Source organism: Cebus imitator, unplaced genomic scaffold (assembly GCF_001604975.1).
Source record: "Cebus imitator isolate Cc_AM_T3 unplaced genomic scaffold, Cebus_imitator-1.0 Scaffold627, whole genome shotgun sequence".
NCBI lineage: Eukaryota > Metazoa > Chordata > Mammalia > Primates > Cebidae > Cebus > Cebus imitator.
Window position 1 is genome coordinate 503,789 of NW_016107942.1, and position 25,239 is coordinate 529,027.

A 25,239-nucleotide genomic window follows, 5' to 3' on the forward strand; every position below is an offset into this window, starting at 1 on the left:
CAGCGGCACAGAGGAAGCACTCAGTGAACACTTAAATGAGGCGGTGAGATACACCTAAAAGAACAGAAGTTTTCCAGAGAATGAGCAGGCAGAAGTTAGACCCCACAAAAAAAGATAGACAAGCAGGCATTTGTTAAGTCCATTTCATTTCACTTAGGGTTTTAACATCAAATTATCCCTGTAACGAAGAGGCATTTTGTTGCCCAAATTCTCATACTCTTCAGGAGGGAGCAGAAAGGAAAAAAATATGAAAAGGGAGAAATACTACAGACCCTTCCTCCAAACTTATTACCCCTCACCATCCGCACACACAAACACAGGAAATGATATCAGGTATTTAATTTGTCCAGCCTGCCATGAGACATCTGGTTCCACCTTAAAAACGAGGGAAACTTCAGCCAGCACAGTGGCTCACACGTGTAGCCTCAGCACTTTGGATGGTCAAGGTGGGAGGCTCGCTGGAGCCCAGGCGTTTGAGAGCGGCCTGGGCAACATGGCAAAACCCCATCTCTCCAGAAAATACAAAAATTACCTGGGAGTGGTGGTGCCACCTGCCTGCGGTTTCAGCTACTGGGGAGGTTGAGGTGGGAGGATTCCTGAGACTAAGAGTTCAAGGCTGCAGTGAGCTGAGATTCCGTCACTGTACCCCAGCCTTAGCAAAAGTAACACTCTGTCTCAAAAAAAGAAAAGAAAAGAAAGGAGAGAAGCTTGGTGCTTGATGTGTCAGAGATGGAAAGACTTGCCCATCTGTATGTCTCATTTGACAAAGTGAAGATTCAACTTCCAGGGCTATTCAATAGAGCCAAGTCTGGAAAACAAGCTCTCGGCTGCCACGTCACCAACACATTTTCCCTGGAGCCCATGTTGTCACCACTGTATTCATAATTCTACTCGAGGGCCTTCCAGGATGGAGGGGAGAGTTGTCGCCAAAGGCGGTAAGAGGCAGAGGCCAGATGCTGAAAAGCCAAATTTCAGCCTTGGGGAAGAGTCAGCCCCGCTACAGTCTCACCACCGCAGCGACACCCGAGGCCTCTGTGCAAACGGTGTGCTCAAGTCCAAAACTTATGCTGGAGAAAGGGTGGAGACATTCAGAACCCAGCAGATTCCAGGCTGCCTTCTCCATTTTTATCTCGACCTTTGACTTACAAGGGTCAGGTTTGTGGAGAAAGGGGAAGATTCTCCAGCCACCGGGCGCCTCCGGGACTGTCAAGAACTAACAAGGACTAGATCACCCGAAATAGCAGATCGATTGAAACAGCACACTCAACTTTTGGAACGAGCCACAAAGCAGGCAGGAGGACCGGATATTGCAACACACTGACCTTCCCAGCTCTGTTTGGGTCCAATTGTTAAAATTAGTTTGTCCTCTCTGGAGACACGCCCAATGCAGCCTTTTCTGTGGCAGGGATCCAAACAGAGTCTCCGCCGCTCTCCACAAGTGGGCAAAGGGAAAGCAGTCCTCTCCTCCCCTCCGTCACTCCAGGGAGCTCATGCAAGAGCAGGGTCCTCTGTAACATCTTTAAACAGGAGGCAACTTTGTACCATTGGAGCCAGGGACAGAGTCGCAGTGACCTGAACAGTTAGGACCAGGATAAGTTCATTCTACTGAAAGAGGACATTGAGAAATGGTTCCTGTATTTAGAGCAACTGGATAATTAATCCCATTTTCCATTTCGTTTTGCTGATCAGGACTCATCTTAAATATTTTTATTTCTTTCTCTTCTTCACCTTCCTGCCACCAGCCATTGCCCAGTAACCTTGCCAGGTCCGGGCTAGTGTGATGAATAAACTGTGGGTTTCATGATGTTCCTGACACCTATTTGACTACAGAGACACTGGATTGTCCTCTGCCAGGTCCACCCTGAGCACTGGAGGATGCATCTGAGGCCCCCGCGCCCAGCCTTGGCAGTAGCTCCAGGGATCACCCACCTCCCCTCCTTCTCCTGTTTCAAAAGTATTGACTTTGAGGATCAGAAAGGGTCCTAACTGTTGTTTTTTCATTTTAACTGAAATGCTCAAATTTAGAGTGTCTTTCCCTTATTAATATGCCTTCTTAATATTGGTTTTTTTTTAAAAGATGAAGTCTTGCTCTGTCCCCCAGGGGACAGTGCAGTGGCACAGTCACAGCTCACTGAAACCTCAGCCTCCCAGGCTCAAGCTGCCCTCCTGCCTCAGCCTCCTGAGTAGTTGGGACCATAGATGCCACAACCATACTCAGCTAATGCTTTTACGTTTTTTTGTAGAGACAAAATCTCTGTTGCTTATTGCATTTTTTTAATTTCAAATTTTTATATCATATTTTTTTTCTAAGCATCTAAGAAAGGGCTGACATTCAAAAAATCAAATTCATACTAATTCTTAAAGAAACAATACTTGCCCTTCTATGGTTGAGCAGTTTGTGTTGTAAGCACCTGACACCAGACGTCCTTCCTCCCTTCTTCCTTCCTTCCTCCCTACCCCCAGAGGTCAGGGTGAGACAGTGCAAGAGAAAAACTTGGAAGCATCACTAATCCTATCAAAAACACGACTCAGGCTACGTCTACCAACGTGTAAGAGGGTCTAGACATCCGGCCAAACTACTGCTGTGGAAGACCATGATGTCTACACAAGGCTGCCACTTGGGAGTTTGGAAAGGCAGGCTGAGGGGCAGAAGTAGCAGATTCCCATCCTGTCTCTGAAAAGTGATTTTATTTGTCAAATATCCCAGCACTGAGTTGTAAATTAAGTTTCGCTAAAGCAATCAAGTTTCTTGAGAAATATCTAGGACCACAGAGCAGACATATTTCATGTTTTTCCTTATGGTTCAATAACTTTAAAGTTCAAATTCACTTAAAACATGAATACACTTTTTGTTAGTGGTGATTTGACCATGGGTTTAGACACAAATAGAGGAAGTTGGTGTGCAAGAACGTAGCCTGGAAGGAGCTTAGAGCTGAGGTGTGTGTCTGGCACCTCTCACTGTAGAGGGTTGGCTCGGCTTCTAAAAATCATATCTGAGGAAGATTCTGCCACCACTTCCACCATAAACCAGTGACAGCCTTGCAGTTAACTTCATTCCTCGATCCAGTGAGAATCCCATGTCCTGCAATTTTAGATTTTTTTCTTCTTATACTGACCTTATTTTCTTTGAGAATGTAACTAATTACATGAGTCTTGTCATTTTTCTTTTCTGTGCTTTAAAAAACCAAGAGGATCTGATGTTTGTGTTGCAATACATTTTAAAATGCTATTTCATTCTGGCTTCCTCAGGTACCTCACTCCAGATTCTATTAAAATTATAATCTCGAGATGACAGATTCAGCAAATGCCAGACAGACGTGGAGCCGTGAATGTTTCCATGAGAAACAGAAAAAATAGAAAAATATGTTGCTTTTCAAAGCTCATTAGCAAGAATACACCCTGATGGCACACCCCCCACCTCCACAGTGGCAAAGCGATTCAGGTCAGATGGGCTTCTCTAAAATGGAAATATTCACTCGTTTGAGCAAATAAATGTAATTGAAGTTGTTCTGGAAAAATGTTGATACTCTGCACTAATACACACAATCTTAAAAACTTATCTCTGAATTGTTTCCAAACGACAAGTGTGTATTTTTTGTTGTCCTATGCTTGTAGCGTAAGACACTACATTCAACACGGACATACCGTGTGCCTCCTGCGGGTGAAGCCTGGTGCTCTTTGCATGCAAAATACTACTCTTCATCTTGACGTTTTAGACATCCAGCTGCTCCTCAGGAAACCATTTGCCTTTCCTATAAAATGCATAGACAGAGGAATTACTAGCTGCATAGCACTCTGTTTGCTGGATACCAAGTAAACGCAGTTACCATATACAGGGCTGTATCTAGGTGGCCAGTTATTAGAATAAAAACAAAATTCTATGTTCATCCACTCAGATAATCCCTGTGTTTGGCTTCATGTTATGGTTTGAAACTCCTAGTAACACTGATAAGAGTAAACACCAGAATGAAGGTTATTTCATGATCACATGTCCTGAGTGTGTATATGTGTGTTCTCAAATTATAGCTCACATGGACTGAGAATGTTTTCTCACTCCAGCATCAGGTGGGGATTGGGTTGCAGTGGTGAACAAAGGCCAGCACTGCCCGCCCTCTTTGAGGTTGCAGTCTCCTGGGATGCACGCCCACTAAACAAACAGCTACACAAATTCATAAGCTGCAAGAGCACCATCATGTTCGGCAGATAACCCAGGCAGCTTGTTTTCCCAGCGGAAGAAGGTCACACTGGAGGTTCAGGCAGACAGAAGATCATACTCAAAGTCGCAAAGTGGGGGCGGGTGGGAACCAGGCTGTCAGGGCCAGGGGAGGAACAGAGCAGCCACAGACCATGGGGGAGTAACAAAACGAGGCTCCAAGATAGGCAGGAGCCAGATGCATGGCCTGAGAGGCCAAGTTAAGGATTTTGAGCTCCATGCTAAGAGCAGCCGGAAGCCGGTAGCTGGCTCCAGCTGAGCACATGCACAGAACTGTGCTCTGAAAAGTGCCCTCCCATACAGACAGGTAGGAGGTGCTCCCAGCACTGCTGCAGACACTGCTGTTGCCCCTGCGAGGACTTTCAGCGTGGGCAATCACCCAGACATGGGATCAGCAAGCAGTGGGGTCTGAATCAGAACCCTGAGACTCTGGTACCAAGGTCCTTGACCAGACACCCATTCTCCACCCACTTTAATTGGCTTAGTTTGGGTCTTATAAGATTCCTCATCTGCAACGTGCATGTGCAACCACAGCAAGCCTCCCTAAGACGCATTCTGCTGTAGGCGATGTAATAGACACGGTGGTCTATACACACCAGTAAACTCTGCCATGTGTGCATGTGTATGGATTCACTGTATAATCCATCTTAATGCTTTTGCTTATGCAAAGTTTCAAACATATAGGAAAGAGGAAAGTAAGTAAAATAAACCCCCACCCCCCGTCATGTGCCACTCCCAGCTGCAGCGACCACCAGCAGTGCCCGTGGGGCTCCCCCTGCCACTGTGCCCATTTGGGGGTGCTCTGAATCCATCCCAGACCTCATATTGTTTCATCCGTAAATATTTCAGTATTTTTCTCTAAAAGATAAAGTTTCTTTTTAAACTGAACAGTAATAACACATCACATCTAAAATATTTAGCAAGTGTACTTTGAAATCATTCAAATACCCAGTCAGTGTTTACATTTCTCCAGTTGGTTCATAAATTTTTTAAACTGTTTGAAACAGGAACCAGATCCAGATGCTACAATTGATTGATATGTCTGTGTCTCTTTGAATCTATACATTCCCCTTCAACACTTTCTTGTTTTTTCCCTGCAATTCATTTGGCTACAGAGTTCCCTGGATTTGGCTGTGCAGATCCACAGGGTGTCCAGGAAGGAGTTTTCAGTCCCCTGTGCTTCTGTAACTGGTAACTAGACTGAGAACTGTGATCAGATTCCAGCTCAGTGTTCTTAGAAAACATTTCTTCTCTTCACTGGTGTTGCTGGCCTGTGTTTAATGTGCCCTTAAAGCAAGGAGGAAAGGCACACATGGAGTCCCGTCTGAGGGAATGAACACCTGTCCCTCCATGGAGCTCCTGCGACATAGGTCACCCTCTTCCACCCTGGAAACCACTCAATGCTTCGAGGTATGCACAAGTTAAAAATGCTATTGCTACATTTTCCACTAAAAGGAACGGGGGCTTACTGGGGGCAAATTCCAAGACCAGAGTAGGGTCAGCCCACAAGGAGCCCACAGGGTCCTGCTAAGCTGGAAGGCGGGACAGGCGCAGAGACAGAGCTGCCTACCAACAGTAAGCACTGGAGCAGTTTCCAGGACTCCCACCCCCAGTCCAGGGCCACATTAGCATGAAATGGCAACAAACTCATGACAGCTGTCACCCACTGGGTACAAGATAACTCACAGATCTACACTGACAATGAATGAATAAATGAATGAATCAATGAGGAATGCTTATCCTTTCTGTGGAAAGAATAAATGCATCGGGGAATGGAATTAGAAAATTTCGGCTGGTTTATGAGCATGCCTGCTCTTACCAAGTCACCTCGTGATGTCAGCAGGTAGCTTCCTGATGGCACAGAGGAACGGGTTGCTTCCAGTGGATCCAGGGAAACCAAAGACTTGAAAAGAGAAACACCATGGCCACCTCTGTCCTCAGGCTCTTGGGCCGCAGGCAAGTGAGCACACATCCACTCCAAGGCAAAGCAAAGTAACTATGCCTTCTGGTTGTCATTCATAAAATTTATTTTGGAAAAATATCTTAAAAAGGAATTTCTTCATTAACAAAACAGTAAAAAACTCAAATAACATTTGCACAATATTCCATAAATACATTTATATACAAAAAAATATAGTCACATAGACCTGAAGTGCCTTTGTACATATTTGCCAAATTTTAAATTATAAAAAATGAACATCACAAAATACTCAGGCTTTACAGATATCATGAAAAATATTTTTACAAATCCAAAAAATAACACACATCTTTTCCTTCTAGAAAAAACACATTTTAGTATCAAAAAGGACAATAAAGGCAGTGTTTGTGTTTCTAATTCAAGAAAAGACTGGCTCATAAGAATCCAAAATATACACTTCAGGCAGTGCATGCTTCTTATGCGTAATTCAGTCCACCCATTTAAATATATATTCTCTTAAGAGCAACTGTCCATAGTGCAACGGCGACGTCACGGAAGGCAGTGCCGCAGGCGGCCGGGCCGCGGCAGGCTGTCGGCAGGCGTCGCTGACTTCAGGAGGAGAGCCTGCTCGGTCTGAACTCAGTCTCTCAGCAGCAGTCCACGAGGCCTCCCTCCTCTTCAGCAGCATTCGTTGGGGCATATATCCTTGGAGTTTTACTTATTTTAAGAGAAACAGGAATCTTGCCGTCTCACTTCCATTTTACACCTGGAGGGGCCACAAGACAAACGGGGAGTTAGTCTGAGACAGATTCCCATGCTCTGGCTCCAGGTGCGCCCATGCCTAGGAGGAAGCAGGGGCCGCTCCTGCACTGACCTCAGTTGCTATGACGCACTCATCCTTCTCCTCGGATATGACATACACTGACTGGTACTTGGTGTCTTTTGAAGTTGAACAGGCTGAATCTGGCCTTTTTCTTTCAGATGCTTCTCCACTAAAACGAAAACAGGGAAAATCCACAATGAACGCACGAGAACATCTGTGACTAGAAATGGACCAGTGCTTCCAGGAAGACATCCCCAGGCACCCCCTCCTGAGGCCCAGCCCACCGCACGCACCCCCTGAGTGTGCTCGGGTTCCCCTTCTCCTCCCCTGAAGAGCCCTGGGGCTGGCACTTGGTGTCACGCTTGCTGTGCACATCCCTGACGGCGGCTTCGTCGCCCTTGAGGTCCTGCACCAGGTTATAGTCCACGACGGGGTAGCGGGCCTTGAAGCCGTTCTTGTCGGCGCCATGGTCCCCATGGAGGTCTGCCTTCTTGTTGGTGTTCTTGATCTGCGTGGCCCCGATGACGCTGACTGAGATGTCCTTCTCACGCTGGCAGTTGGCCAGGTTGTTCATGGTTTCTGTCTCCCCCCGGCAGGGCTCAGCTGGGGGCCGGCGCTTCTGCAGCCTCAGCCGGATGCAGACCACCATGGCGGCACAGCCCAGCAGCAGCATGAGGACCAGGATGACCCCGGCACACACAGCCACCCAGGGGAACGGACCGCCCTGGCCCTCTAGCTTCTCCGTGAGGTCCACCACCGCCGGGCCTGGGGGCAGCTCAGGGAGCAGGAACTGGCAGTTGGGGCCCCCATAGCCCCGGGCGCACTCACACACGTAGCGGTGGCCCCTCTCGTGGCAGGTGGCCCCATTGTGGCAAGGTGCGTGCTCACATCTGCTGACGGGGGCACTGCAGTTCCTGCCCGTGTAGCCGGGTGGGCAGGTGCAGGAGAAGTCATTCACGCCATCGCGGCAGGTGCCCCCGTTGGCACACGGGGAGGAAGCGCAGTCGTCCACATTGTCGTCACAGTGCCTCCCAGAGAAGCCGACCTGGCAGCGGCACAGGTAAGCATCACCCAGGTCCACACACTTGGCACCTGGAACACAGGGACACAAGCGTCACGCATCTCCTCATGGGTTTGTTCACCACTAAGTCATTCTGAAGCATCCATGTGTCTGTCACTGTAGAGACCAGAGACACGAGGACAAACCAGACAGCCTGTGGCCCGAATGAATCAACAGTGCAATCAACAGTGACCTAGTCTAGGAGCTCGAATACAAGGCTGCCAAGAAGTGTCCAGGTCTAGCTCTACAAGTTAGAAATCACACTGCTAACATCTGGACAGGCATGTGCAGAACGCTCCACCCGGTGACTGCATTAGTCATGATAGCAACCCAACAAGGTTTCAGATGGGGAAACTGAGGCTTAATGAGGGTGCCCTTGCTCAGGTTACACAGCGAGTGAGAGGAGCAGGCACTGACAACAGGGAAGGGGTTTGGAAGGGGAAGGACGACCATTCTGGAATACTCTGGCACATCTGGGGCCCAGCTCTCCTTGCTGTGTATTTGCTTTGGGCAGCTGGCCCCCCACTGCTAACAGGAGGCTGCCCACAGACAGGCCTCCTCACACAGGGACACCCCTGACTGTTGTGCTGGGTGACCCTACAGCTAGGCCGTCCTCCCAGATCAGAGTGCCTGCGGCCTGTGAGCATAACTTATGAACCAGGCAGCCTCACGTGCCCCGAGGCCCTGAGCAAATCACTCATTGTTTGGTCTAGGATTCTGCGGAGCACTCGGTTAACAAATGCCCCAGCCTCTCTCACTCCCTGGGCATTTCCAGACTCAAAAAGATACAGTTTCCACAGAGAACTCCTGGTGCTCTGGATAAAGGTGCTTCAAAAACTCAAGGTCACTCACAAATGCTGGGTTTTAATGGCATCTCAGTACTGACCACTCGCCCGAGTCTCTGAGCACTCGCCCCTTGCCGCCTTACCATTAGAACAGGGTGAAGAACCACAGTAGTCCACTTTCTTCTCACAGTTGAAGCCGGAATAGCCCACAGGGCAGCGGCAGCTGTACCCTCCATCAGGGCTGTCTGAGCACCGGCCCCCATTGAAGCAGGGGCCGTCTGCACAGGTCATGGCACTCAATTCACAGATTTTGCCGTAGAAGCCAGGTGGACAGGTACAGGAATAGCTGTTCTCGAGATCCTACATGATGGAGAAGTCAGAAAAGGCTTTCCAGGGAGCCCACACACTCCATCAACACCAGGGCACCCCAGCTTCAGGGTAAGATGCCACGGAGCCTCTAGCTCAGGAGCCTCCGACTCACCGTGCAGCTCCCTCCATTCTTGCAAGGGCTGGGGTCACACTCATCAATCCCGAGCTCGCAGGTGGCACCTGTGTAGCCAGGCCGGCAGGAGCATGTGTAGCTCCCCTGGCCCGTGTTGGTGCAGGTGGCCCCATTCTTGCAGGGCTTATGGTGTGTACAGTAGTTCAGGTCTGTGAAGGGTGGGGACAGGAAAAGTAGGAGATAGGAAGCTCAACGTCAAATGCAGGAAGACTTTATTTTTCCAGTGACCAAACAGCCAAGGAAGTCCAGGGCTGCCCTGGAGGGAGCAGGCCGCCTCAGGGAGAGAACGCTTACCCTGGTTGCAGAAAAGGCCCCCCCAGCCTTCCTGGCAGTTGCACTGCCAGGGCTGCTGGCAGGTGCCATGGAGACAGCCCGGATAGCGGATGCACTCATCACAGTACCGGCCCTGCCAGCCCACTCTGCACCTTGGAGAAAAGCAGAAGACTCAGATGGACGCTGACCGTCGCTGGCTTTGCAGTGGACTTTCTCACCCTAGAAACCATCTTCCCGCAGCACCAGGGACTCTGGTTCTCCAGATTAGCAGAACACTGGGTCACCTTGGGAGCTTCGACCACACTGCGGCTTGGGCCCAACCAGAGGTTCTGGCTTCGTGGGTGTTAGGGGAGCCCCAGTGCCAGCATCTCAAAAGCCTCCCTAAGTGATTCTAGGATGAGGCAACATTTGAGAACCATTGAACTAAACTATCATTTCTTGTACCAACTCTTTCTAAACTACTATCTATAAATTCTCATAGTCATTAAGGGCCTTAGATGAATGACATCCCTATGACCTTATATGCTGCCAAATATTTGTTAAGTAGAAACATGAGAAAACAGCCCCCTGCTCAATCAATCTTACCAGAGTTTTTCAAATGATCACCTGGGGCTATTTTACAAATAAACCAGGTATGAAAGGATAACAAGAAAAGGCAACAAAACAAAACACCACCTTGTGCAGACTTACTTGCAGTCCCCTGGCCTGTCACAAAATCCATGCTGCTCATCACATCCGGGCAGGCAGATCGCTACAAGCAAAGGGAAAACAGGGTCAAGCCCCATGCCAAGTACCTCCCAACAGGGCCACTGCCCTTGGGGCCCGGACACAACTTGCCTGCTTCAGTCAGCAAATCCCAGCTGAGTTAATCTTCCCAGGTTGTGGAGGACTGACCTACCCTGCCTAGTAGCCTGGGACTTGACTCAGCCCTGGGGATGAGCATTCTTCTTAACACAGTGGCTCAAGGACAAAAGGGCTCTCGGAAACCCCCACCCCCACCCTATCCCCTTTTCTTCTAAGAGAGGGTCAGAAGTCTTCCCCCTCCTTTTCCCCCACTTCCCAATTCTATGCACAAAGCTCCACCTCTTAATATCCCAGAAAGTGTGTGTGCAGATAAGAGTGGACAGCTGGTATGCAGGGTGCCAGGGCAGGACAGCTGCTCCATTGTCTGTCCTCTACGGCAGCTGCCCCAGCGCAACAATGCCGGCCTCCCCCACGTCCCCAGCCCCACCTCCTCACACACACCCCTCGCGTGTACACACACACACACACACACACACACACACACCCCTTCCACCAATGGGAGCCTGGGGGTATCCCTGCGCCTATCCCCTGAGAGATCTAATCTATGGCACGTGTAAGCTGGGGGCGGGGAGAGACTTCAGTGTTTGAATATGAAGAAAAAAGTTTACATTTCTGGCTACCCTGTGGTGAAGAAGAGGCAGGGAAGCAGGGTGGGAGGCAGCAGACCTGCCAAAGGCACCCAAAGGGCGAAGGGCGGTGGGTGGGCAGTGGGCTTGAGGCTTGGAGCTGGCTCTCGCTGCCTGATTATAAAACTCTAAATTAACGAACAGCTCCGAAAGTTTTTTCTTTTAAAACAGAACCAGTTCAGGCCAAGGCAGAGCTTAGAAAGAGCTCAGTTAAGTCCTGGAGGGAATTTGGGAAGCTAAGAACAAGGACATCAAGGCACTCAGTGAATGGGATGACCCACCCTCAACCCCAGACACCACCCAGCCCCTGCCAGAGGTTCTGGGCCTCACTGAGCCCTTCTCCAAGGTTGGCCTGTTCCAAGGAAGGAGAATGACAGTTCCCTGGGGTTTCTGGGCAGTTCTAGGACCTACCCAATCTCCAACTATAGGGAAATCCCGTACCAATGGGCTGGGACGGCCAGGCGTGCAGGTGAGGCCTCAGTAAGCTGGAGAGAGAGGTCCTGAGGACTCCATGAGCCAGAACCAGGAGCCAGCACGGCCCCCACCCCAGCCCTAGTCACCTGCCTGCCATGAAATTGACATATCAATATCTAATAATCAGGCAGGCAGAGCATCTGTCACTACTAGGAAGACATTTCTTTTCCATACAGGGTGCTGCATGAGCATTCAAGCCAGATGGGGCTGTGCGCCCCTCGACCATGCAGGCCTTGGAGACCCAGCCTCAACAGCCCATAGGAGTGAAAGTCTGCCCTCTGGACAGCACGGTCATTGCGCGTCACCGGAAAGGCATTTGCTCCAGAGAGGTCAAGCACACCCGTTCCAGAGAGAAAATGGAATGTTTCCCAGTGTGATGCTGTCACAGCACAGGGACCTCTGGTTGAAAGCGTGCCCCTGACACACAAGCTCTGTGTTCCTCCCTTCCTTCCTCCCTAATACACACACCCTGGGGGTAGCACTGGCTTTACTTCCTGACCCCTGGCCTTGTCTCTAAAACCCTCCCTGATTAAGAAAGGCAGCTTCCCATACTGCATAAAGACAGTCTTGGACATTAAAATGTCTGCGCTGACCCCAACGCCACCACTGGCGAGCTGTGACATAGCAATCTGCCTCTGTCCTCTGGGCCTCAGTTTCCCGGCTAGAACATCTCTACAGTCCCAAGCTCCCAGTGGCTTGGGAAGCCTCATCCCTGTGCGCGGTCAGTGTTCATGAACCAGTGAGCGAGCAGCGCTTTCAGAGACTCACGCTCTGTGCAGTAGAGGCCTTTCCAGCCAGGGTTGCACACTTTCTCCCCACGCTCTCCGCAGGTGAAGTGGCCGAAGGCATCATCCCGGGGGCGGCAGAAAACTGAGCAGCCCTCTCCGTAGTAGTGCTCGTCACACACAAAGCGGTAGGAATACTTGAGGTCTGTGCGGCCACTGCTGTGCAGGTCCTGGGACCACTCCTCACCCACCGTCAGGTGCCTTTGGGTGGCCAGGCGGCTGATAAGTCTTTCTGGATTTTCTATGGGGAGAAGATTCTCCTGATTGATTCTGACCAAGAACCTTGAGGCTCGGGACAGAGCAAAAGGTGGATGGAGTCATTCAGCTCCAGGAGGAGGCCCAGGCCCTCCACCCTGAACTTTCTGGGGCACCTTCAGAATGAAAGGTGTTTGGGTTTGGTTGGGAGACGAGTAAGTGAAGTTAAATGCTATTAACTGGGGGAAGCCGTTTTGGGGTCTCAGTTTGTTTTTACCTGTTGCGAGGTCGTCAGGAGAATCTGTGTGGAGAGCTTCAATAATCAGGGAGAAGGTGCCCTGGGACAGAGGGAAGAGGAGGTATGACAACCCAGAAATGTCACAAAAAGAAGGAGGCAAGGAGCAAAGTCATTCAGGACAAGCAGGCCAGCAACCCAGACCTGAGACCACGCGGGTCTGCGGGCGGCGTGTACCGAGAGGGTCTCTGCGCACCTCCCGCCTGCTCTCACCTTCTCTGAGAAAATGGAAGAACTTTTTAAAGAGTGGCTTCCTGACGTGTTTTTACAGCCTGTACTACAGGATATTACTTTTTTTTTAGAGAGAGAGAGAGAGAATGCGTGAAAGCAGGCGGGACGAGGCAGACGAGGCCCGAGGGCGATGCTCATTATTCTTGCGGGGATGGGCGAGCTCGGGGTGGAAGCGGTCGCGCTGCGCGGGTAGTTGCACAACCACCGCGTCTAGGAGCCGGGAAATGAGAACCTTCCCACGGAAGAGGCACATCTGACTCGGGACCCGGCGCGAAGGCCGGATGCGGAAACCTCCCGGGCGCGCCCGGCCTCTCCTCCTCGCCTGGCGCCGGTCCCCCCCTGCCGCCTGCTGTGCTGGAGCCGTGGGGCAGATCGCGGCGCCCGCCCTACTTCGCGGTGCCCAGGAGGCCCCGGCTCGCGCCGCCACGGTGCGCCCGAAGCAGAACACCGCCCCGCGCTCCCGGCACTCACCGGCCAGGTGAAGCCGAAGGGGAAGCGGATGGGGTTGCTGAACGCGGGGTCCGCGCCCGCGCCGTCGGGCAGGCTGAAGGAGTCGACGCCCAGCACTGGCGTGACAGCGCTGCCGTAGGTGCAGGGCGGCTCCGGGGACACGCTGGCCTGGTAGTGCTTGAGGCACACGCGGAAGAAAGTGCGGCAGGCGCACGGCGGCGCCCCGGCGCCCCCGCGGCAGCAGTTGCGGTTCCCCAGCAGCCCCTTCTTGTTGACGAACTCCTGCAGCTTCAGCTCGAACACCCCCGAGCTCCAGACCTGCGCGGGGAGGGCGGGGTCGTGAGGACGCAGGGCGAGGGGGCGTGGGGCCCGTGGGAGCCGGCGCCTGGGGAGCAGGGGGCACTCGGAGCCGGGCAGGGCCGGCTCTGGGCTCGTCGCCCCCGGGGTTCACTTTCGGAGCCGCGGTTGGCGCCGCTCGCGCGGCCGTCCGCCCCTCCCCGCGCGCTCCTGCCCCGCGCCTGGGCTCCCCGTGCGACCCCGCGGAGCTCCGGCGCCCCCAGCTGCCGCCTACCTGACACAGCAAGGCCGAGACCACCGCGAGAGCCAGCGCGCACCGGCCGCCCATGCTGCCCCGGTCCACGCGCAAGCCTGCGGGGCCCCTTTTTCTCTCTGCGGCGGGCGCGCGGGAGGTCAGCGGGACCCGGGGAGCGTGGGTAGAAACGCGCCCTCGCCTCGCCCGGCGCCGCAGTACCCAGGACTTCTTTCTTCCGAAGTCGGTCTCCGCCTCTGCCAGAGGCCGCAGTTCTTTATATCCGCCCTGCGAGGTCCCACGGCGGCTCCTGGGATGCCGGAGGAAAAGCGGCTCCCGCGGGGCGAGTGCGGCGCGGCGGCGGCAACTTTCGGTTTCCCTCCTTCCCCAGTCCCGGGGGAGGTGAGGGTCGCCGGCTTCCTGGTTTTGTCTTAAGGTCTTCGCAGGAGAGAGAGGGGGAGAGAGAGAAAGAGAGAGACTCCAGATATTGAGCTTAATTCCCAAGAGAGCTGCAGAGCTTCCTCCCGAGCCGATTAGAAAGCCGCGGTCTGGAAATCCCACGGGCCAGGCGATAATCCAGGCCCCGGCGTGCGCGGAGGGGACGGTCGGAGGCGGCGGGTGAGCGCGGCGCCCTGGGGGTCGTGGCCGGGTGTCACTCGGCGGCGGCGGGCGTTCCAGGAGCACTCTGGGATCTGAGCTCCTGTGTCGCGGCAAAGATCCGCGTCTTTCCGACGAATCCAACCAATGCCATCCAGTCCACACGCGCAGGAGCGGAGGGGCCGGGCTGTGGGAGGGAGAAGGCTCTGCGCGGCGGCTGCCCGGGCTCCCCGGCTCTCTGCCCTCGGCCGGGCCGGGTCTCCGCGGGTGCGCGCAGAGGATCTGGCTATCGCCGGCGCCTGCCGCCCTTATATCCCGCCGGCCGCCCGCATGGCTAATGAGATGCAAATCAGCAGCCCCCCAATCTGGCGAGAGCTGTCACAAAGGAGCCACTTTTCCAAACCCTCCTCTCAATGGATCGCCAAATGGTCAGTGAGCTGTAAAATGTGCAACCCTCCTCCCCGCCCCCACCCTTCCCCGCCCCCCCAGTCCCCCCCCCCCCCAACCCCCCTTCCTCCCTCGCGACACAAAACGCACTCATTTACATTCCTGCAAAATGTTCACCGCAAGAATCCCCCTGCGTTGCGAGCTGGTGCCGCCGCCCCGTCCCCTTCCGCAGGCCCTCCCGGGCCACAGACACTCGGAGATCCACGGCCACACGCGGGGGTCGGCGTTGAACGTCGTGCTGCGCCGCGAACACCCCAGTCGGGCGGCTGGACCCGGCCTCCGAAACTCTGAGCCGCGGCGCCCGCCGAGGGGTCTCCTTGCGCCGGCAGCGTCCCGGGGGCTTAGGCAGGGCGGCTGCGGGGAGGAGCGTGAAGTTGGAGGCCCGAGCTCTCGGTGGGCCGCCCCTTCTTCGGGGCAGGCGCTTCCTAAGGAGGAGTCTCTCAGGGGCGGAGGTGGGGGTGGCGATTCGGGGAGCACCGTAGGAAAGGGGAGGGCGGAGCGGTGGGCAGAGGGCGGCGAGAGCGAAGCGGCAGTTTCGGGAAGTTTGGGGAGGTCCGAACCGGGGACACCCTCTGGCCCAGGACGGCCACTGAGCCTTGGGGCGCGCAGAGCCGGCGCGCAGGCGGGGCGAGGACGCCCCCTGGGACCCCGGCATCCTCGCGCCCTTGGTGTCCTCTTGTGGTCCGCGGCCACTGGGAGTGGAGCCTGGGAGCCGGGCAGCATATCCCGGAGCCAGGAGAACCTGGCCTTCAGCTCCCCCCATAGACACACGTCCTCCCCCGCAGGATTCCTGGCCACTGCCACCTTCCCTGCGTCTCGGCCCCTCTCTCCTGGGTATCCCCCTCGGCCTCCCTCCGCCTGGTTAGAAGTGAGTTTGGTGTGTGTCGTTCGCGTGGCTGTCATTAAGGCAGCCTGTTATTGTGCGAGGCTGAATCAGTGGCTCTTTGTGCGCTCAGCTGTATGGTAATGCAGACAGCACCTGCTCCCCGCACAATGCGGAGAGAAAGAGCTCCCCTCCGCGCGCGCCGCGGCCTCTGCAACAATGTCCGGCACATGTTCTAAAGCCCCCTCCAGCCCCGGTCCCCAACCCACAACCTTTACACAACCGTCACCTTATTAGGTTTTTACACGTCCATCAGACACTAGAACTTTTGTTTTCATTTTTTAAAGGGAAATGAGTTTATTGGGAGGGCCGTGAACACACGTATCGCACAGTGAATTATCTGGATTGCCCTCATAGGCACTATGGAGAGTAAGTTGGGGCACAGACTTGTACTTTGGCATCTAGCTTTGCACTTTGTCCTCTCTCTGCCATCCCTGCCAGCGGCTCCGCGACTACTCCCAACGCCTCCGCAGCTTCATTAGCGTTCAAGGTGAGTGTCGAAGTGCCCCCTTTGATTGTAGCTGAGCCCCGAGGATGCAGCCTGGCCATAGTGTCCTCACTGTAAGTGTGTTAGAGTTGCCTTGTTGGTGAGAACAGGGCACTGTCAAGGCAGAACGTAACTTCCATCCCAGCAGATGTCTTGATCACAAAGTGTCTAAGCAGAGGGAAGATCTTCAAACAGCAAGGACAACCACTGGAGCCAAAAATCTGAAGGTCACTTGGTGAAGTTATCCATGGCAGGCCCTCCAGCCCTCACAAAACTGGAGCTGCTATTCTGCGGCTCCTCTTCAGGTGACCCAGCCTGTCTCCTGCTACCTTGTTTCCCAAATACCTGCAAAGTTTTAGGATCAACAAAGATGTCCACTTTAGGATTTCCGTGGAATAGCGAAGAGTTAACCACTAAAAACAAGCATATGTTGTTTAATGCCAGGTGAGAAAGGCAGGCTGGTACCTCACCATGAACCCTCCCCCCCACACACACACTGGTTCAGAACAAACGGAGGCTTCAAAAGATGCTGCCACCCCCATGATGGTGGCAAGCCACAAAAGTGTGGCTGTCCTTTTCGGACTCTATAGGGACTCACTGTGTCAACACAGGGAGGGGCCAGCTCAAATTCTAATTTAATCTTGCCACCTAGTGTCAGGATCCTTTTTTCTCTGCGTTGATGTTTCCTCCAAAAGCTGACTTCTGAGAACTCTGCTTCCCTAAGGCACAGGAGCTGTTCCTTGTGCTAGGAGGTGGGGGTGGGGGTGGTTAGGTGAGAGGGTTTCAGGGGCAGAAGAAATGTAAAAGAAGAAAAGAATGTGAGGTCGTAATCCAGAATCCTCTGCCTGTAAGACTGGGCATAGATTTCAGTAAGAAATGGAATATCAGGAACCTTTTAATTAGAAAATGGAAGTGGAAAACAGGCTGATTTAAATGCCTGTTTAGAAAACTGGAAATAAAAAGTTCCACGCGCAAGGGCTTAAACCTTGGGGGAAAAAAGGACTTGCCCCAAATCTTTAACAAACCCCCCTCAGCATCAAGTATTTGTTAAATTGACATGGCACAGATTTCTCGATTACAGCGGCAAAGCGGAACTGAAAGGCATCGTAAAATCCATCAGAATCCTGCCCAAAGCGTTCATTCTCTTCCAACTTAATTTATGCCACGCGATTCTGTATTGGGGAAATCAAGCAGAAAGCCCTTTTCTTCTCCCTCTCCTTCCTCCTCCTCCTGTTCTTCTCCTTTTTCTTTTTCCTCCTCCTCCTCTTTCTCCTTCTCCACCTCCTTCCTCTTCTTCCTTGTCCTCCTTCTTCTCCTTCTCCCTCTCCCCCTTTTCTCTCCCCCCACCCCCAAATTGGTTCCTCTCTCCCTCTCTCTTTCAAAAGCTGTGCTAACGGGGAGACTGTTTAACTTCAGCGTTTCTATAGGAGCCTGTTGTAGTTTAACTCCTGCGCACCAGTAGCTGGGATGAACAAAGGAGAGACTCGAGGTCCGACTATTCATCCTTTCTTTGCACTTTAATTTTCATTGATTGGGAAGACAAGGGGAGCCCTTAGGGATTCGAGCTGGAGGGGACGACACGCCTTTAGACGCCGTCAGCCCCCTAGCCAGCCATCTGCTCCAAACCAAATGGCGTTTTTTCACTCCCTAACTGCATGTCTCTATACTCCCACAACTAAGCACTCTGAACCCCCCAAATGCAGGAGGGAGCTTAAGCCAGGGTATGTTAAATAGGCTTGCCTCAGTGTTGGCCCTGGCTGCCGGATTCCCTCCTCCCCACACTATAAATCCTCACCTTGCTCATTAGGGAAAAAACAGGAAACTTTCTTTTAAATACTTTTTGATGTCTCAGCAAATTTACTGTACAAAGTGAGGCTCATTAGGGCTTAGAAGGCACCCAGTACATCAGACACAGAAGTGGAAGGAGGAATTTGCTGCCTGGTGGTGGTGTTTTTGTTTTGTTTTGTTTTCTAGGCAGCACAACCCCATAGGCCGAGTAACTCCAGTGTCTCAGGCTGTATAATAATCAGAGCCGCAGCCACAGCAATCACATCTGGAGTTCTCTGTTTGCTGGAGACCCTGATCATCTCCCCACCATTTTATTAGACCACCTGGGAATAAAAGCTTATGGCCATCCTCTTATCAAATTCCAACGTGGCCGTCCTCAGCCTTGTGTGCATGACCTAATACCATGGTCACCCAATCCTATTCCAACCCCGCTTTCCAAAGAAAGATTCCATTCTCCAGGTTCGTGTGTGGTGGTGACTGTGGTGGGGGCAGGAGGGCCTGGACAGATTGCAATAAACAATGACCAGAATAGGCTCAGACTCTAGGCCGGCCACAGGTTCAGTTTTCTGTATAAACAAGTCTGGAGACTTGAGTGGGGTTTGTGTTTTCTCAGACCAACTGAATACTGTATACCCAACAGAGAGGTTCTCTTATTCCTAAGAAGAATTAGGGTCCTTGTTCAGAACAACAAGATAAAAAACTTCCAGGCAGCAAATCTGGTGTTGATCAAACATGCCAGCTTACTTGAAACAAAGAAGAAGAAGAAGGGGACGTAGACCATGCTTATTAATTAGTATTGGTATCACATCTGCACCAACCACCCTCTGCCCGTTCTCCATTCGTCAGTTTTGGAATCTGAAAGCAGCTAAAGTAGCAGAGGAATGGACCTGCTTGCTGCCCCACGGGGAGCTCTCAGAGCGTCCGTGGGCGAAGCCTCTGTGTCGTGGAGCTGTCATGGATACTCCCTTGCTGCTTGCTTCTTAAGGCTGTCTTTGGACGCATGAACAGAGACCATGCCCACACACGCACTCACTGGGCCGTGTCCCCTGCCCAGCCACGCCCACCCAAATGAGTACACAGATGTGTTGACACTCAGTCGGCGCGCGCGTGGACTTACAAGCCCACGAAGCCATCATTCCTCACAGACCGAAAAAGGGAGGGGGCGTCTATCTGGTTCATATTTGGACTTTGAGGCTCCCCCAACGCTGGCGCGCTCAGGAAGGAAGCAAGCGCCGCCCGTGTGCACGCGAGGCGCGCGGCCCCCAGGCAGCGGCGCTTGCAAATAGAGAAGCGGATCCACCCGCGCCCAGGAGCGCGACCCCCGGCGCGCGCAGCTCTGCGCGGGGGCGGGCGACGGCAGGGGCGCGAGCGCAGCAGCCAGCGGGAGAAGGAATCAGCCCCACAACGGCTCTTAACTCTCCGCGCTGGCCGCAGGCTGCGCGGCTGGAGACCGGGCGAGTGGGTCCGGCGTCTTGACTTCCCCTGAGCGAGGGGGTCACGGCGCCACACGCCCTTCTCCTTTCTCCTGGGGTCGGCGGCCGTGCAGGGAAAAGGAAGGCGCGCTCCAGCCCCACTGGGTTCGTTTCGTGGGGTGGTTTGGGCGTGGGGGGAGTCTGCTCCGTGGCGCGGGCGCGCGGGACGCCCACCTCTCGCGTGCGTTGAGCCGGGGCGGAGGCCAGGCCGGCGGCGCGCAGCGAAGGCATGTGCTGATTTGCATGAGAACGGGCGGGTCGCGTGGCTCAGCTGGCGGCGGCAGCTCAGACGACGGCTCGGCCCTCGGCCCCCGCCCCCTCCTCTGCGTTAGGGCTCCGTCCCCTGGAACCCGCGGATCATCTGCCGGGGCTGTCCCGCGCCCCATCTCCATGACAAAGCGCGTGTTTACCTGCGGCCGAGCACCGGCGGGCACGCCTTTGTCCCAGGATCAGATTACCGCGGCAGCTGCTCCGGGCCCGCCCCGTGCGAGCCCCGGCGCTGCCCCTCTGAACTTTGTGCGGACTGAAGGCGCGGGGATCAGGGACTGGGGGGCCGCGGGGGGCGTGGGGTGGGGAGGGCTTTAGGTCGAGGCCGTGTTGCCCGGGAAGGGACTGTTTTCAGTTGGATGACTGCTGGATGCTGAGACCCGCGACAGGGAATGGGCGTTCCGGAGGGCTTCCTGGAGGTGGCGGCGGCGCTGGGCAGCATTAGGAGAGGCACCAGTGCGGGGCCCGGCGCGCCAGAGCAGAGGCGGCGGGGACGGGCGGCGGGTCACCCCTGGGCCACTGGGAGGGCAGAGGGCGGCGCCAGGGCCCTCCCAGTGGACTCCAGTCGGCGTCATGACGACCCCTCGCAGCTCACGCCCGGCCGCCGTCTCATGCGGGACTCGTGCGCGCATTCCCACCTCACCAGGTGCAGCCGGCCCGGCCCAGGGTTGTGCGAGGCGAGGGGAGGCGGGGGCGCAAACCGCGGAACCTTGGGGGACCGGGGTCGGCGGGCGGGACCCGGGCGTGTCCTTTGTGCACTCTTGGCGGAAACCGCGCGTTCCCGCAGGAGCGCGGCCGCCTGAGACCCCGGATCCGGACGCCAGGAGGTGCTGCAGGAGCCCTCGCGGGGTGGGCTGCCGCGGCCAGGCCCCTCGGTGCGGGCCCCTTGCGGCCGCCACCCTTCGCCTCCGCGCGGCGGCTCCTTTCTGGCTCCATCCTGGAGGTCGAGGCGTCACACCTGGAAATCGCAGCCTGTGACTTTGTAAAACAGTGAATGGAGAAGAAAAGGCGCTGAGAGGGGCGAGGGGCGGAAGGGCCGTGCCCACTCCAGGGAGGTCGCGACACCTGTCGATGCTGGTTCCCAGGGCGGCCTGTCAATCACCCACGCTGGCTCTGCTCGCCGGGAGCTGGGGCACGCAGGGGCTTCAAGGCCCAGCGCTCAGAGGCTCGCAAACAATAACCTCAGAAACGTGTCGCGCACCCGCAGTGACTGACACGGCCTCTGGGGTGGCCCCTGGGCCTCTCCAGGTGCAGAGTTGGTTGGCCGCGGGCGCGTGCGGCTCAGGGTTTCCTCTCCATCCTCCCACGAATGTCCCCGCGGTACCCCGCGTTCCCCCAGGCTGCTCCGGAGGAGCCCGAGGGAGCGCAGCCGTGGAAGCTTTCGAACGCGCCGTCCTTCCCCGCCGCCCCCCGCCTCCCTTTCTGTGAGCATCTGCCGGGGAGAACAGATGTGGGCACCTGCGGTGACCGGCTGCGTGCGTTCCATCCCATTCACAGGCATTCAGACGTGGCCACAATGAGCGGCCTTTGTGTGCACAGAGTCACTAAATATATTAATCTGTACTCCCCAGAGCACCGGGCTGTTTAATTTTTCACTAGCAATAACATCTGATCTAATCCTTAAATCGGCTCCCAAAGCCTTTCCTCCCGCCCACCCCGCTGCCCTCCCCCCCAAAAACGTGTGAAGTTATTCAACTTTCCACCTGTTGCCTGCTGCACTGGGCGTGGGTTATTGCAACCTCTAATGTTGGTTCAGGCAGGGTGGAGGTCGGGGGCCGTGCTGGGGAGCTGTTGGCCCACATGGGCATAGGGAGGGCATGTTTATCAGATGGAAAATAAACACGAAGTGCGGAGTGTGGCTCCCCAAATGTTGTGCAGAGAAAGAACAATAATTATTAAATAGCTTCCAAAGCAACCCAGCACACCCACCCTTCTGTGTAAGGCCTTTAAAAATGTACATAAAGTTCCCATTTATCTTTTTGTTTATTAAACTCTAGCTGTTGTTATAAATACCGGTCAATAGGCCACACAGCCAAAAGGTAACATAAATCTCAGATGTAAAGACTTAGATTTTTTAAGCAATTTTGTTGCATGACTCTTTTATCTTAGCATCCCTTATTTTATTTTGATTTGTTTTCGGCCACAATGAGTCCTTTAGTGCCATTGTGGACTCACAATGCACACGGACATCAGGCTGTGAATGAAGACAGAAGCAGTTTAAACAAACCAAGCTCTTTCTTTCCTTTCCGTCCATTGTAATATGAATGGGCCTTCTGCATTTGGCTGCTAGGAGACCGGCTTTGCAAAGCCCTGCTCCAATAAATGGGCTGGAGAGAAAGGGACCCCAATAAACAGCCCAAGTATCCAAGTATCAGAGCGAACAAAATTGAGGCAAATATTTTCTCACTTTCAAATCAACATATTTCCTAATCTCAGAAGGTAAAACAGTTTTTATCATTGCATTCCTTTCTTTCAACAGTTTCCTTTCTTCTTGTCATTGTAATTTCTATTCCTTCCCTCCACCACTACCAATGAGAAAACGGAACAGGGATAGTTCTGGGTCACCATCAAGATTTGTTTTCAAGATGCAATATTTTCTTTTTTTCTTTTTTTTCCTTTTAGGAAAATGGGAACTGGGGTGTTGTCAGTCATGATCACTAATAACTCAGGATCATACAATGCCTTCAAAATCTATTCATTGGGGGATCAGTAGGAGCCTGGTTGGTGAGTCTAAATTTTTTTGGGAACGATCACAAAATGTGATTTGCTTTTCTGAGAGTTGAGATTGTTCTTATTCCTATTAGTAAGCTGATTGAGGCAAAATGTGAGGCTGTTTGCAGGTTGCCACGGTCTCAGGCACTGAGTGTATTAGAAAGGAACACCACCTGCCAGCCATCACTCATTTCTCAGTGGCTAGAGCTCAGGCATCTGGGCACCAAGGAGCCACCCACTCTCCAGGCAGAGGTGAACCCATACTGACTTAGAGCGGGTGTGCTAGGGCCAGACATGCAGGAAGTAGAAGGCCACTTCATTTCCTCACTGGCTCGTTCACTCCTGACTCATCATAGGGGCTGAGGACCCAAAGTGGAAGCGGACCTGTCTCTGCCACCAGGTGAATTATACTTTCCTGCTTTTCCGTTTTCTGAGTTTGTGTAGGAGTACTATTTCTTCCTCAAAAGTTTGGTAGAATTCACCAGTGAGGCTATCAGCACTTGGCCTTTTCTTTGTGGAAAAGTTTTTTTTTGTTTTGTTAACTAAATTCAACTTCTTTAATAAATATAGGCTTACTCATCGTTTCTACTTCTTTGATGGGGTTTGATGATTTGCATCGTTCAAGGAATTTCTTATCTAAAGTTGTTCAGATGTTCTTTTATTCCTTAACTGCAGATTGTTTCTGTAGTGATACTATCTTACATTGCTGGGATGCACAATCTGTGTCTTCTCTCTTCTTGAGAGACTATGATCAGAGTATTATAGGCTTACCTGTTGTATCAGTCTTATCAAAGAACCAGTCTTTTGTTTCATTGATTTTTCCCTGCTCTAGGCAGAGATGGGGCAGCCAGTGGGCTCACCTCACTTATTTTCCTCCTTTCAAGATTCTCAATCCTTTATTTCCCATTGTCTGTTGTCTGAAAACAGTAATTTTGTACTTTTGTCCAGTTTTCTAATTGTTTAAAGTGGGAGGACCAGTTCTGTAGGAATTATCCCTTCTTGGATGGAAGCTAGAACAGGATACTTTTGGTTGTAACATTTGGATATTTGGATGTAATCAGGACATGTTGATTCACTATCTGACTGTATAAAGGAGATACTGTCTTTTACAATCAGTAAAGAAAGTGGTTTGAGTGCTGGCTGATGTAGTGGCTTTGCTACATCAAGGCCCAAATGCTCTCTGTGTTTCTGCTCTGCCATCCATGGCCTGTCGGTCACTCCATCTCCCAACTTCATGATGTCTGCAGCAGTACCAGACATCTTCAACGTTGCAAAGATCATTAGAAGAAGAGGAACATTTTATTTCTATATGTTACCTTTTATCAGCAATAAAACACTTCAGCAGCATTTAATGTGCATTGCCCATGTAGAAATCAGTATATTTTCATGGTTTTGGCTTTTTGTATTTCCTAATTGGATGGTCAATTTTACCTATATTGGTCTGTTCTCATGCTGCTAATGAAGACATACTCGAGACTGTGTAATTTATAAAGGAAAGAGATTTAATTGACTCACAGTTCAGCATGGCTTGGAGAGCCCTCAGGAAACTTACAATCATGACAGAAGGGGAAGAAAACACATCTTTCTTCATATGGCAGCAACAAGGAAAAGTGCAGAGCGAAGGAGGAGAAAAGCCCCTTATAAAGCTATCAGGTCTCATGAGAACTCACTCACTATCACCAGAACAGCATGAGGGTATTCATCGCCGATTCAATTATGTCCCAGAAACTCCCTCCCACAATATGTAGGGATTATGGGAACTACAGTTCAAGATGAGATTTGGAAGGGGATACAGCCAAACCATATAATTCCACTCATGGTCCCTCCAAAATCTCATGTCCTCACATTTCAAAACCCAATTACACCTTCCCAACAGTCCCCCAAAGTCTTAACTCATTCCAGCATTAACTTGAAAGTCCGAAGTGTCGTCTGAAACAAAGCAAGTCCCTTCTACCTATAAGCCTGCAAAATCACAAGCAAGTTAGTTACTTTCCAGATACAATGGGGGTACAGGCCTTAGGTAAATACATCCATACCAAAAAGGAGAAATTGACCAAATTAAAGGGGCCACAGGCCCCATGCAAGTACAAAATCCAATAGGGCAGTCATTAAACCTTAAAGATTCAAAATGATATCATTTGACTCCATGTTTCACACCCAGTTCACACTGATGCAAGAGGTGGGCGCCCACAGCCTTGGGCAGCTCCACCTCTGTGGCTTTGCAGGGTAAAATGCCCCTCCTGGCTGCATTCATAGGCTGGCATAGAGTGTCTGCAGCTTTTCCAGATGCACTGTGCAAGCTGTTGGTGGATCTAACATCATGGGGTCCGGAGGACAGCAGCCCTTTGCTCACAGCTCCATTAGATGGTGCGCCAGTGGGGACTCAATGTCAGGGATCTGACCCCACATTTCCTTTCCACACTGCCCTAGCAGAGATTCTCCATGAGGGCTCTTCCCCTGCAGCAACCTCTGCGTGGACATCCAGGCATTTCCATACATCCTCTGAAATCGAGATGGAGGTTCCAAAACCTCTATTCTTGTCTTCTGTGCACCTGCAGAACTAATACCACATGGAATCTGCCAAGGGTTGGCACTTGCACGCTCTGCAGCCACAGCCTAATAT

General features: G+C 52.7%; 1 protein-coding gene across 1 annotated transcript; it reads right to left on the minus strand.

Annotated features, from left to right (window-relative positions):
* Positions 1 to 6,216: 6,216 nt before the first annotated feature.
* On the minus strand, positions 6,217 to 15,010 carry DLL1 (delta like canonical Notch ligand 1). Its single transcript, XM_017517307.2, has 11 exons — positions 14,006 to 15,010; positions 13,456 to 13,752; positions 12,736 to 12,796; positions 12,247 to 12,504; positions 10,265 to 10,325; positions 9,596 to 9,726; positions 9,281 to 9,450; positions 8,943 to 9,159; positions 7,248 to 8,046; positions 7,006 to 7,123; positions 6,217 to 6,897 (listed from the first exon to the last, which is right to left on the minus strand). The coding sequence occupies exons 1-11, from the start codon at positions 14,057 to 14,059 to the stop codon at positions 6,892 to 6,894; spliced, it is 2,172 nt and encodes a 723-aa protein (XP_017372796.1). The 5' UTR covers positions 14,060 to 15,010; the 3' UTR covers positions 6,217 to 6,891.
* Positions 15,011 to 25,239: the final 10,229 nt, after the last annotated feature.